The sequence below is a fragment of the Aulonocara sp. 'chitande type north' Nkhata Bay genome, linkage group LG16 (genome assembly GCF_057382095.1).
Source record: "Aulonocara sp. 'chitande type north' Nkhata Bay isolate Kocher_YH1m ecotype deep benthic linkage group LG16, A_spYH_male_GT1.1, whole genome shotgun sequence".
NCBI lineage: Eukaryota > Metazoa > Chordata > Actinopteri > Cichliformes > Cichlidae > Aulonocara > Aulonocara sp. 'chitande type north' Nkhata Bay.
Window position 1 is genome coordinate 37,848,792 of NC_141359.1, and position 14,998 is coordinate 37,863,789.

The window sequence follows — 14,998 nt, forward strand, 5'->3', positions numbered from 1 at the left end:
CTACTGCTCGTCCATTGACAGCCTGCTGACATACTGCCTCAAAGTAAGGTACGGCAGCTGACCAGATGGGAACAGAGTGAAGCTTCACAGTGTAATCAAGGCAGCACAGAAGATGAGGGAAGCGCTACAGGTGCATCAGCACAAACACTGACAGACTTAGGAACAGTTCCTTTGCAAAAACCATGAGCACCCTGAACTCACAGATGAACCGACGACACAGTTTCACCCCCCAATTCAAGCCTCTCCTCTATACACAGAATATACAAACACTACCACCACTGTGCAATATTTAATTTATGTCAAAATACCTCACTGTAAATATAGACTATTTATTTTTTCCAATATTTGTATATTTGATATTGACCTGCCCATATGTATACAGTGCCACAGAACTGTGCACCTCACCCCCCTTTCTTCTTTCCCCACATGTCTGCACTGGGTAGGAGATGCTCTGAATCTCTTTGTACATGTGTATAGTGACAATAAAAGGCATTCTAGTCAATCTGTCAGGAACCTGGGTCCTTTTGACCCAGCGTTTTGTGTTTTCTATTTTTGTCATTTTGGTTCTGTTCTTCCTCGGTTAGTGTTCTTTTCTTTCTGCCCGTGTATCCCTGTGTCCAGTCTGCGTTTCTGAGTCTGTGTCATTACCTGTATGTGTTTCCTGTTTTACTTGGAAGGTCTCTTTCTTATGTCTGTGTTCTGTTTACGTTTCCCTTATGTAGCACTCATGTGCGTGTTTCGAATACTCCCAGATCAAAACAAGAGTATGTCACCCAAATTTGACATCAAAGAGCTCAAAGATTTGGACCAGTAGGTTCGGCTACGTACAGGAGAGGCGAACTGAATGAGACTCAGACAACCGCGAGTTTTGAAAAATAACCGGAATTGTATTTTTCTTTTCAATTAGAAATAACAGGACATTATGACAAACATACAAAACACTTACAAATGAAATTATTCCCTTTCGGTACCAGTACTCTCTTAATAATACCTTTTGGCAAAATCACAGTGATCACTTGATGGAAAAAAAGAAATCTTACCTGGGTGCACCCTTTCTAGAGGTACAGTTCACATCCAACAATGAACCACAATTTCAATCATCAGCATATAAATGTTAACACTTATTTGCATTTTCACAGACTTCGTTAACAAATAGCAACAGTTAATCAGCTGGAGGGTTATTTCCAACCGCTCACACTCACTTTTGTTCACATTCATGGAATGTACAGAGTCCGTAAAACGAGTCCTTAAAACCACCCGCCCGTGAGTCCAGGGGGATGTGTGTGAAGAAGGGGGACTACGAGTACAAAATGGCGTGGTGTGTTTCTGTTTTGTTGCATCTGGCCTACCACACTCTGATGTGCAGGACAGAACAAAGTCATTTGGTCCTTCAACGGGGTTGGCTCGCCATCAATTTCAGGATCCGTTGGAATGCACCAGGAAGATACAAACCAAAGAAGCAAAAAAAAAAAAACCCCAAAACCAAACAAAAGAAAAAAAACCTGACCTGTCAACGACAGTGTCATGGGACATATTAAGTTCCTCATAAAATCACAATTCACACATTCACTTCAACTGCTGGGTTTCAGTAAATTGAACAAAGTTTCCTACAGAACATTCCTAAACAATTATCATTAAACACTGGAACATTTTACTTGCAAGGCATTCATGAAACACAGATAAATAATGAACAAGTAAAACACTTTGCTCACCGATCTCAGAATTAGAAAGACGGAGCAGCGCGAGATGGCGCACGACCGATGAAATGGCGTCGTCTCTAACTCCCGACCTTTCTCGACTAAGCAATGTAAAAAGAACCAGCTAATTACTCGTCTTAGCAATATACATACAGTAAAACAATCTTTCGTAAACAGTGAGTGCTAGCTCTCCGTCTATATTACTCTTTTTCATACCTCGTCTCAGTAAATCGCCGTGTCTCGTTTCCTCACTAGCTTGCTCATGGAAGGTTCGCGAGCGGAAGAGAGAAAAGAAAAATCTGTGTCCTCCTAGGCAGGGGCGGCAGGCGGAGCCTGTATCACGTTTCAGCAGCTCATTGGCCTAGAGTAGCACGTGTCTAAACCAGAACAGTTAACTCCTTAACGGCTGCACCTATGGTTTATTCATTACAAATGAAGTGTGCTGTTTAGATTAATGATTCTTTTATTCTGGTGTATTCTAGTTAAGCCATACTCAAATATGGGTTACACTTACCTCGTCAGCTGTTATGTCCCCCAGATATGTTTCCCTCCTGTTTCCCATCCCCTGATTACTGGTATGTGTATTTATAGTGTGTGTTCACCCGTCCTCATTGCTGGTTCGTCTGTGTTGTTTCCCACGGTCTCTCTGTGTCTCTCTGTGTCTCTCTGTGTTTCTCTGTGTCTCTCCCCGTGTATTTCCCCGTGTATTTCCCCTGACCTCCCTGCATCGTCATTTCTGGTTTGTTTTGTTAGTTTTGCCCAGTTTAGGTTTTCCAGTTTCATGTCCACCCGCACCGTTTGCTGTTTGTATTTTCTCTTGTCATTAAACTCAGGTGCACCCGAGCTGCCGCTTCCTGGTCCTAAATAATTCCCACACGGCTTGCCCCGGCAGACCGTGACAGTGTCAGTTTAGAAGGTCAAGAACAGCAGGGAGAGAACACGCCTATTGGGGAGGCCTTTGCTGGTAGTTTGTGTGTGGGATGTGGTGCTTGTTGGCCTCACCTGCTGCTGGGAAATGAGCTACCAGATCTTTTCTTTTTGCAATTGTACACATTTATTTCTTACTGTTTAACAGATTTCTCATCTCTTTTTACTTAATACAGTAAAAAGAAACATTTTGTCATGTAGAAAAACTGATTTGCACTGTACATCTTTAGCTTCAACTTTCAATCCTTCAAATAATGGAAAAGCCATTTAATTGTACAAGTGTTAAGTAAAAACAGACTTTCATGTTTGATTAAGCAGAAATTCTAAAACTGGTCCAGTTGCTAAAACCTCTGACTGTTTCAATAAGTGTTAAAGAAAAAGAGGATAAAACTGAGAAAACTACTAAAACTGCTTCACATCCATGTGGTTGTGGATCAGATTTATAAGACAGCATAATATCAAAATAGATTGACACTCTGATAGTGCTGCCACATCTAAAACAGTTTGTCTTTTAATCCTTTTCACATGTGCAGTCTCCATGGTGCCTGTTATTTCCTTGAACAGTAATGAGAAGAAAGATAGTGAAATTTACAGCCTTTCTACATATCAGTGTTTTTTTGTTAATTAGGCAGGTGACCATCAAAAATACATTTAGTGCAAAGACATCTACAAAATGTAAATCATCTGCAGATAAATAATAAAACATCATATCCGCTCACATCAATAGACATGTTTTCAGACAACTCCAAATAAAACACAAATTTCAGTAAAAATTAAACATTTTTTTGGACTTATTTTAAAATGGATGTCAAACAATGGGTGTGACACTTAGCTGTGTGTGAAACTATTTTCTGATCGAATAAAACAAAATTTAGTTACTTTTAAAATAACAACACTATAAAATCGTTTTCGAATTTTGGTCAGTTTGAAACCGTAAATTAGAGGATTCATAATAGGAGGAATGACAAGAAACTCTAATGCTACAAAGTTTTGAAGGGACTGAGGCAACTCTTTCGAACCCAGTCGCATACTTATAATATCAGTAAGTATTGCCACAACAAAAGTAAATAATGAGACGAGATGTGGGACACATGTTTGCATGAACTTTGCCCTGTTTTCTATAGACTTTACACATGTTTGAATGATATACATATAGGACCAAACTATAAAAACACCATGAAGCAAATAAATAATTATTGTAATATTTGCAGATATAGCATTGATTGCAGTTTGTGCTGGAAAACAAGCGAGTTGAACAATAATCCAGTTCACACAGAAGAGTGTGGAAATATACGGGCTGCATAACTTCAGTCTGGATGTTAGAAAGGCATTCACAGCCACAATGCAGAAAGTTGTGAACCACAAAAAACAAGCAAACCTAATGACTCTTTGCTTTGTCATGATAGAGTGGTACTTCAGTGGCTGACATATGGCCACATATCTGTCATATGCCATGAGTGCAAGAATCGACAATTCGCCACAGACAAAAGAATAAATCACCTTAGTCTGAATAAGGCAACCGTAATATGAGATGAGATGAACATCAGAGAGGAGATCCCAGAGAAATCTGGGGTAGAAACCTGCTGTTCCATAAAGTGCATTGATGCAAAAGACACAGAGCAGAATATACATTGATTCATGGAGGTTGCTGTCCAAGATGATGATCACAATGAGAGAAACATTGACGAGGCAAATGATGCAGTAACACAACAAACTGAGGAAAAAGAGAACAAACCTGTGACTGACTGTTTCATTGAAACCTGAAAGAAAAAACGTTGTTATTACAGAAACATTATTCATTGTGATTGAGAGATCTAAGTGAAGCCTAGTCGCTCACTGTATCTGGTCTCTGTTCTCCTCTCTCCTCTATCAGGTACAGATAACAGCAACACGTGAGCTGGGATTTCAAACCAGCCAATCATTGATCTGGAATGAAAGCTCACAGCTTTGGAAGATCACAGGGGATTTAATATGTATCATGTACTAAACACATAATAAAACAAACCCGCAGGTTCTTGAAAAAGAAATATTAAAACGTTTTACAACTTTATTTAAAAAATGCTTTCTTCATAATACTGTTAGGATTTTTTTTTACATTTATGCCAATTAAACATATTTGTCCAGGGCTTGTTGTGGTTTTCTTCTGTTTTTCGTTTGTAGTCTTTCGTAGTCCAGTCAGATCATTGTTGCTTCAGTGATAATGATCAGGCTCTCTGACGTTTGCTGAAGTCACTAGAAAGACAGTAAGAAGTTCTTGTGAATGTTGCTTTGTCTTTGCCTCTTAGTAACTTTGTGGAAAAAAAGACTTGTTTGCACCTGTTACCTTCTACTTACCTGTTACTCTGCCGCCTGCTCACTCTCAACTTTTCCTATTCCACAATGGAAAGAATCCATCCCAGGTACCTCTCCAATTTTCTGCAGAGTGGTGTAACCTTATCGTTGCACCACGATCACCCCCTTTTCCTCCAGCACAGAAAAGAGTAAATCAAAGGTTTTTTTGTGTAAAACCATGGTCTCAGAGATCAGGTTGTAAATTCTGAGTTGCTGCAGGAACCACAACCTCTGCTGGGCCTTCTTCTGGATAGAGTCTATATGTGGGGACCACTTCAGATCGTGTGGAAAGGTGGATCCTAGGAATCTGAAGTCATCCATGGTAAGTACTCTATTTTAAAGGATAGTTAGGGTGAGTCTGAAGGTTCACTGTCACCTCCACAGTTTGGTCCGGATGGTTCTGACTGCAACAGTGGAACAGCTGGTCCACCTCCTGTCTGTATGTGGACTTGTCTTCATTGTGGATCAGACCAAGTATTACCAGTTTGCAAATCATGCGAACAGATCCATAGAAGATGCCATCAACATAGCTCTCCACTCTGTGCTGAGCCACCTGGAGCAGCGGCAAAGCTACGTCAGAAAGCTCTTTGTGGGGTTTGTCAGAATCTCTTCTCTAGTTTGTGGTTCTGTTGGCTTCATCAGGTAATGGCCTTCTGCTCGCTTTGGAATGGTTCACAGCTGAGTGTGAAGCAGTGGCAATGAGAATCAGCACCTCCAAATCTGAGGCCATGATCCTCAGCCGGAAAAGGGTGGAGGGCCCACTTCAGGTCAGGGACGAGTTCCTGCCCCAAGTTTAAGTATCTCGGGGTCTTGTTCATGAGTGACAAGAGACGGGAGATCGACAGACGGATTGGTGCTGTGGCTGCAGTAATATGGACGATATACCATTGTGTTGTGGTGAAGAGAGAGCTGAGTGTAAAAGCGAAGCTCTCAAGTTACTGGTCGATCTACGTCCCTCCCCTCCACTATAGTCATGAGCTGTGGGTAGTGACCGAAAGAACGAGATTGCGGATACAAGCGGCAGAAATGGGCTTCCTCTGAAGGGTGGCTGGCCTCTCCCTTAGAGATAGGGTGAGAAGTTCAGTCTTCCGGGAGGGGCTCAGAGTAGAGCAGCTGCTCCTCCATATTAAATAGAGCCAGTTGAGGTTGTTCGGGCATCCTGGGCGTCTCCTGAATGAGGTGTTTCGGGCATGTCCCACCAGGAGGAGGCCCCGGGGCAGACCTGGGACACACTAGAGAGATTTTATCTCTCAGCTGGCTTGGGAATGCCTTGGTGTTCCCCCAGACAAGTTTGAGGAGGTGGCTGAGGAGAGGGTGGTCTGGGCTTCTCTGCTAGGGCTGCGGCCCCTGTGACCCGGCCCCGGATAAGCAGATGGATGGATGGATGCTCTTTGTGGATTACAGCTCAGCTTTCTATACAATCATCCTGGATATCCTCTTCACCAAACTGGTCACTCTTGGCTTTTGACTTTCTCACCAACCGGCCCCAGACTGTAAGACTTGGCCCCCATCTCTCCTCCACTCGCATGCTGAGCACTGGCTCCCCACAAGGCTGTGTGCTGAGCCCCCTCCTGTATTGTCTCTAGACCTAAGACTGCAGTTCGACCCACAACAACAACATCATCATCAAGTTTGCTGAAGACACCACATTAGTCAGATTTATCTCAAAGGGAGAAGAGGCAGACTACAGAGAGGAAGTCCTGAAGTTGACATCATAGTGTTCAGAGAAAAAAAAAACTAGCACTGACCACTATGGAAACCAAAGAGATCATTGTCGACTTCAGGTGGCACAGCACTGACTTAGGCCCCCGATACATCAACAGTGATGGTTGGAGAGGGTCCAACTGTTCGTCCATTGACAGCCTGCTGACATACTGCCTCAAAGTAAGGTACGGCAGCTGACCAGATGGGAACAGAGTGAAGCTTCACAGTGTAATCACGGCAGCACAGAAGATTATTGGCTGCCCTCTCCCCTCCTTGTCAGACATTTATTTCACCCGCTGCCTCAACAGAGCAACAAACATCATCAAGGGCAGCTCCCACCCAGGTTTTGACCTGTTCGACCTGCTTCCCTCAGGGAAGCGCTACAGGTGCATCAGCACAAACACTGACAGACTTAGAAACAGTTCCTGGGCCCCGGTCTGGATGGGCCTGGGCCCCCTTTCCCTGGCGGGTCGTGGAGTATGGGAGTGCCTACTGGGGTCAGCGGGGGAGCTGGCCCCAGGGAGGGGTCATCTGCCCCTTACTTCCTTCCCTCCCCATCTCCAGTTGCCTCCCTCTTTCCGCTCCACCACAACCACCCACACATGCAGGGCCTTGGAGTAGGGGTATGTCACCAGGGTGCAGAGGAGGCTACCCCCCCCCCCCCCTCTGTCCCCTTCTGGCTGCCTCTGCCTCAATTTTATCCCACAACTTAGACATTCACATTACTCACACTCTCATTACACATACATATAGGATCTTGGGGGTGGGCACGATACACGGAGTCCAAATTACCATCAGGGTGTATACCTCACCCCTGGCGTCGTTGCCCACCTCTCAATTTTGAATACACGTAGACATTGAGGGCTAGCAGGAGGGACTATGCGCTTACCTGCTGCTCTCTGGCAGGTAGCTCCATGCCCTCCTGGGTTTTAATTGCACCTTAGAACACACATGCATCAACACTACAATGAGCGGGTGGAGGGAGGTTTGGAGTCTTCTCTCACCCAGTTCTCTGCGGCCTGCTGGAGCGGGGGGGCTAGGAGGAGTTGGCCGTCCAACTGCGGTCTGGAGTGTGGGGCCTCCCTGCTGCTGCGGAGTCGGGGCGGTCTGCCTCTCCCCACCGCAGGGAAAAGGGTAACACCACCTGGGTCTGGGTGCAGTTCCCCCCTCCAGGGGCAAGGGTACCTAGACCCGGTTCGTAGAGTACACTTGGGGAGTGTGATCGTGTGTACAGCGTCTCTTTATGTCTGTCTCCACGTTGGTTGAGTGTGGAGTAAGTGCATATGAGAGCATGAGGGTGGGAATGGATGTTTGTGTCTGTGTGTGCCTGTATGTCTGTGTCTATATGTCAGGTTGGGTATCAGACGCCACCTCTCTGGGGACATCTCAGGCCCTCCAAGGTTTGGAGGCCTATCTCCACCCACCACCACTTCCCCTGCCGGTGGCGGACTCCCTCAGGTGTCGGTGCGTTGGTGGTTCTTTGTGTCTGGGGGTGGGCGTCCGGGTACACACCGGCTCACTCCTTGGCGGCCGCTTATCGGGGCCTGGAGCCTGGGGCTCGCTCGGGCCACTTCGGAGGTGGGGTACCCCCGGCCTCTCGGCCTGGGGCTCGGTCACTCAGGCACAGCTGGCTGCCGGCGGAGCTCACGGGCGCGTCACTGCAACTCCCCCTGGCTTCTGCTCCGCGGCTGCTGAGTGAACCCTCATCTGGGACTCTCCTCAGCTCTTACTGGGACAGTGGCGCGGCTGCCCCTCTGTTGGTCTTCCTTGGTCTCTTGTGTTCTGGGGGCCTCTGGATGTCTGGAGTTTTGATCTCCTCCATACCTGCCTCATACCCTGGAGGACGGGGCTGTGGCTCCCCACACTCCCTAGCAGATCGTTACATGGAGAAACCTTTGGAATGCAAGCATGCTGATCCACACAGGTATGCACACAGGTGTACACACGGGTATTCACAGACGCGGACTACAGCTTTCTTGGCTGCTGCCTCAAAGCACACTGTGCGCTGTCTATCTTGCGTGCTGCACAATATCGTTTATTATTTAGAATCTACTGATATCTACTGCTAGCTAGTTTATTGTGATGGTGCCGTTTTTTTTTATTATGTTGCTCTTTGTTGTTTGCTTTCTCTTCTGTTTTTTTTCTCCATACAGGTGACCCAGGTGTTTTGTTTTTTTGTTTTTTTTTGTTTTTTCTTTCTTCCCCCCCTTCTCACCGTCTCTTCTCCCCTTTGGTTTTCTTTCTCTCCCTCTCTTTCTTTCATTCTCTCTCCCTGTCCTATCCCACAATCATGTCTGTCCCGTTTGTAGCAACTGAAAATAAAATAAATTCATAATTATAATAAAGGTCAATCAAATGGACCAATATGGCAAGGCCATGATGATCCACTTGGTAAAATAAATCCGCTTGGCATCTTTCTTGGCCTTAAGAGAACAATTCTGATGGCTAAAGATCCAAACGGGACACAAAAAAAAAAAGAAAAAAAAAGAAAGAAACAGTTCCTTTGCAAAAGCCATGAGTACCCTGAACTCACACACGAACCGACGACACAGTTTCACCCCCCAATTCAAGCCTCTCCTCTATACACAGAATATACAAAAACTACCACTACTGTGCAATATTTAATTTATGTCAAATACCCCACTGTAAAAATAGACTTATTTATTTTTTTTCAGTATTTGTATATTTGACATTTTTTGATATTGACCTGCTCATATGTATACAGTGCCACGGAACTGTGCACCTCACCCCCCTTTCTTCTTTTCCCACATGTCTGCACTGGGTATGAGATGCTCTGAATCTCTTTGTACATGTGTATAGTGACAATAAAAGGCATTCTAGTCAATCAGTTTAGAGGGTCAAGAACAGCAGGGAGAGAACACGCCTATTGGGGAGGCCTTTGCTGGTAGTTTGTGTGTGGTATGTGGTGCTTCTTGGCCTCACCTGCTGCTGGGAAATGAGCTACCAGAATTTTTTTTTTTTTTTTTTTTTTTTACAATTGTACACATTTATTTCTTACTGTTTAACAGATTTCTCATTTCTTTTACTTAATACAGTAAAAACAAACACATTGTAATGTAGAAAAACTGATTTGCACTGTAAATATTCAGCTTTAACTTTCAATCCTTCAAACAATGGAAAAGCCATTTAATTGTACAAGTGTTAAGTAAGAACAGACTTTCATGTTTGATTAAGCAGAAATTCTAAAACTGGTCCAGTTGCTAAAACCTCTGACTGTTTCAATAAGTGTTAAGGATAAAGAGGATAAAACTGAGAAAACTACTAAAACTGCTTCACATCCATGTGGTTGTGGATCAGATTTATAAGACAGCATAATATCAAAATAGATTGACACTCTGATAGTGCTGCCACATCTAAAACAGTTTGTCTTTTAATCCTTTTCACATGTGCAGTCTCCACGGTGCCTGTTATTTCCTTGAACAGTAATGAGAAGGAAGACTGAAATTTACAGCCTTTCTACATATCAGTGTTTTTTTGTTAATTAGGCAGGTGACCATCAAAAATACATTTAGTGCAAAGACATCTACAAAATGTAAATCATCTGGGAAATGCAGATAAATAATAAAACATCATATCCGCTCACATCAATAGACATGTTTTCAGACAACTCCAAATAAAACACAAATTTCAGTAAAAATTAAACATTTTTTTGGACTTATTTTAAAATGGATGTCAAACAATGGGTGTGACACTTAGCTGTGTGTGAAACTATTTTCTGATCGAATAAAACAAAAAATAGTTCCTTTTAAAATAACAACACTATAAATTTTTTTTCGGATTTTGGTCAGTTTGAAACCGTACATCAGAGGATTCATAATAGGAGGAATGACAAGAAATTCTATTACTACAAAGTTTTGAAGGGTCCGATGCAACTCTTTCGAACCCAGTCGCATACTTATAACATCAGTAAGTACTGCCACAACAAAAGTAAATAATGAGATGAGATGTGGGACACATGTTTGCATGAACTTTGCCCTGTTTTCTATAGACTTTACACATGTTTGAATGATATACATATAGGACCAAACTATAAAAACACCATGAAGCAAATAAATAATTATTGTAATATTTGCAAATATGCCATTAACTATAGTTTGTGCTGGAAAACAAGCGAGTTGAACAATAATCCAGTTCACACAGAAGAGTGTGGAAAGATACGGGCTGCATAACTTCAGTCTGGATGTTAGAAAGGCATTCACAGCCATAATGCAGAAATTTGTGAACCACAAAAAGCATGCAAACCTTATGACTCTTTGCTTTGACATGATAGAGTGGTACTTCAGTGGCTGACATATGGCCACATATCTGTCATATGCCATGAGTGCAAGAATTGAGAGTTCGCCGCAGAGAAAAGAATAAATCACCTTAGTCTGAATAAGGCAACCATAATATGAAATGAGATGAACATCAGAGAGGAGATCCCAGAGAAATTTGGGAAAGAAACCTGCTGTTCCATAAAGTGCATTGATGCAAAAGACACAGAGCAGAATATACATTGATTCATGGAGGTTGCTGTCCAAGATGATGATCACAATGAGAGAAACATTTAGCAGGCAAATGATGCAGTAGCAAAACAAACTGAGGAAAAAGAGAACAAACCTGTGACTGACTGTTTCATTGAAACCTGAAAGAAAAAACATTGTTATTACAGAAACATTATTCATTGTGATTGAGAGACCTAAGTGAAGCCTAGTCGCTCACTGTATCTGGTCTCTGTTCTCCTCTCTCCTCTATCAGGTACAGATAACAGCAACACGTGAGCTGGGATTTCAAACCAGCCAATCATTGATCTGGAATGAAAGCTCACAGCTTTGGAAAATCACAGGGGATTTAATATGTATCATGTACTAAACACATAATAAAACAAACCTGCAGGTTCTTGAAAAAGAAATTTTAAAACGTTTTACAACTTTATTTAAAAGATGCTTTCTTCATAATACTGTTAGGAATTTCTTACATTTATGCCAATTAAACATATTTGTCCAGGACTTGTTGTGGTTCTCTTCTGTTTTTCGTTTGTAGTCTTTCGTAGTCCAGTCAGATCATTGTTGCTTCAGTGATAATGATCAGGCTCTCTGACGTTTGCTGAAGTCACTAGAAAGACAGTAAGAAGTTCTTGTGAATGTTGCTTTGTCTTTGCCTCTTAGTAACTCTGTGGAAAAAAGACTTGTTTGCAGCTGTTACCTGTTACTCTGCCGCCTGCTCACTCTCTACCTTTCCTATTCCACAATGGAAAGATTCTATCCCAGGTACCTCTCCAATTTTCTGCAGAGTGATGTAACCTTATCGTTGCACCACGATCACCCCCTGTTCCTCCAGCCCAGAAAAGAGTAAATCAAAAGTTTTTTTGCATAAAACCATGGTCTCAGAGATCAGGTTGTAAATTCTGAGTTGCTGCAGGAACCATAACCTCTGCTGGGCCTTCTTCTGGATAGAGTCTATATGTGGGGACCACTTCAGATCGCGTGGAAAGGTGGGTCCTAGGAATCTGACGTGCTCCATGGTAAGTATTCTATTTTTAAGTATAGTTAGGGCGAGTCTGAAGGTTCACTGTCACGTCCACAGTCGGGTCCTGGTGGTTCTGACTGCAACAGTGGAACAGCTGGTCCACATCCTGTCTGTACGTGGACTCGTCTTCATTGTGGATCAGACCAGTGATTACCAGTTTGAAAATCATGCGAACAGATCCATAGAAGATGCCATCAATGTAGCTCTCCACTCTGTGCTGAGCCACCTGGAGCAGTGGCAAAGCTACGTCCGAAAGCTCTTTGTGGGTGTTCTCAGAATCTCATCTCTAGTTTGTGGTTCTGTTGGCTTCATTGGGTGATGGCCTTCTGCTTGCTTTGGAACGGTTCACAGCTGAGTTTGAAGCAGTGGGAATGAGAATCAGCACCTCCAAATCTGAGGCCATGGTCCTCAGCCGGAAAAGGGTGGAGGGCCCACTTCAGGTCAGGGACGAGTTCCTGCCCCAAGTGTCATGGCCTGGGGGATCGGCGAGATGCTGATCGGCCTTTTCTGTCTTTTTCTCTCTCTCGTGCTCTCTCTCTCTCCTCCTCTCCATCACCGGGCAAGAACTCATTGTGGGTTCACGCCCTCGGCCCACGCCCACACCCACAGAAAAGAACACATCTGATGCCCATCAAGGTGAACGGCATTTAAGCCAGGAGGTGACTGCTGGACTTCGCTGGATCTTTGTCTGCCACGCGTCAGTGAAAGTCAAGCTACAGCTCAAGATAAGTCATGTGTCTTTTGTGAATATCGTTCTCATTCCTGTCTCCTTATCTACAGTGCCCCTGGATTACCTTTCCCGTGTGAATCTGTGTGTCAAGTGTGAAAAGAAGGACTGCTGTCGTGTATGTGGAGAGTTGGAGAGCGAGTGATTTCCCCCTTGGATTTCCCTTGTGTTCAGCTGATTCAGGAGTCCCGCGTTTGAGTCCCCTGCATTGAACCTTAACATAACGATCCAGCCAGAATATGGACTCAGCGGACTCTGCTGCCCAGCAGCACGTCCTCACGGCCAAGGAGGTTTTGGAACGCCACGAACAAATGCTGCAGCTCATCAATCAGCAGTTGGCCGCTCTAACGCAGGCCCTTGCTCAGCGCGTACCCCTGGTAAGCCCAGCAGCCTCTCCTCCCTCTGTCTCCTCACAGTTACCGGCTTCTGAGCCTCCAGCACCCGGGCCTTTGGCTTCGCCTCATCCCACTCGCTTGGAGCCCCTGGCGCGAGCTTTGCCAACACCAGAAACCTTTGCGGGTGAGTTTCACCAGTGTGCCAGTTTTCTGACCCAAATAACAATGCAGTTTAGACAGTTGTGGAGGACATATGAAACTGACGAGGCTAAGATTGCCTTTTTTGTCTCTTACGCTCTTACGCAGACCGGCTTTAAACTGGGCTCAAGCTGTTTTGAAAACTGACGTCAGCATCTCGTACAAGGATTTTCTTGCTAAATTTAAATGTGTGATTGAGAGAGGTACTGGCGCTGATGCAGCATCTCACCATTTACTAAATCTTAAGCAGGGAAGACGAAGTATGGCGGAATACTCCATTTTGTTCTGGACGTTGGCCGAAGAGACCGGGTGGGGGCAGCCAGCATTGATAAGTACTTTGTTGAACAACGTGTGTGATGAGTTAAAGGGCAAACTAGTGATAAGAGAGTTATCTAAAACTTTGTCTGATGTGATAACGTTGTGTGTAAAGGTGGATGGGCATTTACGTGCGCGCCGCAGAACTGAGGACTACGTTTCCCAGATATCTCTGGGACGCGGCGAAGCAGCATCGGGCGGAAGCGCCACGAGTGGCGGAAGAGATTCAGAGTCGCAGGACATGGAGGAGGGTGAGCAACCTATGCAGCTGGGTCGCTCTCGCCTTTCCCCTGAGGAAAGGCACCATCGGTGGAGGGCCGGTGAGTGTTTCTATTGCGGCCGTAAGGGTCATGTTGCCAATGTTTGCCCGTCTCTGCCAAAAGGCCGCAGTAGAGAGGAGAATTCAAGTGGACGAGGTCTCTAGTTCACAGTCTCCTCCACGGCTCATGCTAGCAGCTAAATTAACGGTGCAGCTTCAGGTCCACCCTCTTAAGGCTCTAATCGATTCAGGAGCGGAACAGAACTTTATTGACGCTTCGCTGGCCCGACGATTAAATCTGAATTCTGAGCCTCTGCCACAGTCACTCCAAGTCACCGCCCTCAGTGGCCAGCGGCTTCCTAACATCACTCATATCACTGAGCCCGTTTTACTGACTCTCTCTGGCAATCGTTCCCAGACAATACAGCTGTATGTGTTTCAAGCTCCACTCACGCCACTAGTTCTGGGTTACCCGTGGTTGCATCAAGATAACCCTGTCTTCGATTGGAAAAAGGAGAGCATTGTGGGGTGGGGAGGAGGATTGTCACATGTCCTGTCTTAAAGCTGCCACCCCCTCTTCCGAACCGCTAACCAATTCTTCTCTCTCCAAGCTGCCGGACCTCTCCTCCGTGCCACCCGTCTACCATGATCTCAAACAAGTGTTTTGCAAGGATAGAGCACGCTCGCTTCCTCCGCATCGGCCGTATGACTGCGGCATTGATCTTCTTCCAGGCGCACCTCTCCCTACCAGCCGCCTATACAGTCTGTCTCAGCCCGAACGTGAAAGTATAGAAAAATACATCAACGAATCACTCACCGCAGGTCTCATTCGCCCCTCGTCATCTCCTGTGGCCGCCGGATTCTTCTTTGTTGCCAAGAAAGACAAGAGCTTACGACCTTGTATTGATTATCGGGGCCTTAACAACATCTCAGTGATGAATAAATATCCGCTCACTCTTTTAAATTCTGCCTTCGA

The 14,998-nt window shown here is 44.7% G+C and overlaps 2 protein-coding genes across 2 annotated transcripts; both read right to left on the minus strand.

Moving 5' to 3' along the window:
- Positions 1 to 3,452: 3,452 nt before the first annotated feature.
- LOC147312054 (olfactory receptor 52D1-like) lies at positions 3,453 to 4,442 on the minus strand. The gene has a single exon (XM_086266008.1). It carries the CDS (start codon positions 4,422 to 4,424, stop codon positions 3,453 to 3,455), a length of 972 nt encoding a protein of 323 aa, XP_086122134.1. The 5' UTR covers positions 4,425 to 4,442.
- A 5,930-nt stretch (positions 4,443 to 10,372) lies between these two features.
- Positions 10,373 to 11,357, minus strand: LOC147312055 (olfactory receptor 2K2-like). Its single transcript, XM_086266514.1, has one exon. It carries the CDS (start codon positions 11,342 to 11,344, stop codon positions 10,373 to 10,375), a length of 972 nt encoding a protein of 323 aa, XP_086122640.1. The 5' UTR covers positions 11,345 to 11,357.
- Positions 11,358 to 14,998: the final 3,641 nt, after the last annotated feature.

Coding starts and splice junctions, on each gene's coding strand:
- LOC147312054 (XM_086266008.1), bottom strand. CDS start 4,424: ATGAATAATGTTTCTGTAATAACAACGTTTTTTCTTTCAGGTTTCAAT.
- LOC147312055 (XM_086266514.1), bottom strand. CDS start 11,344: ATGAATAATGTTTCTGTAATAACAATGTTTTTTCTTTCAGGTTTCAAT.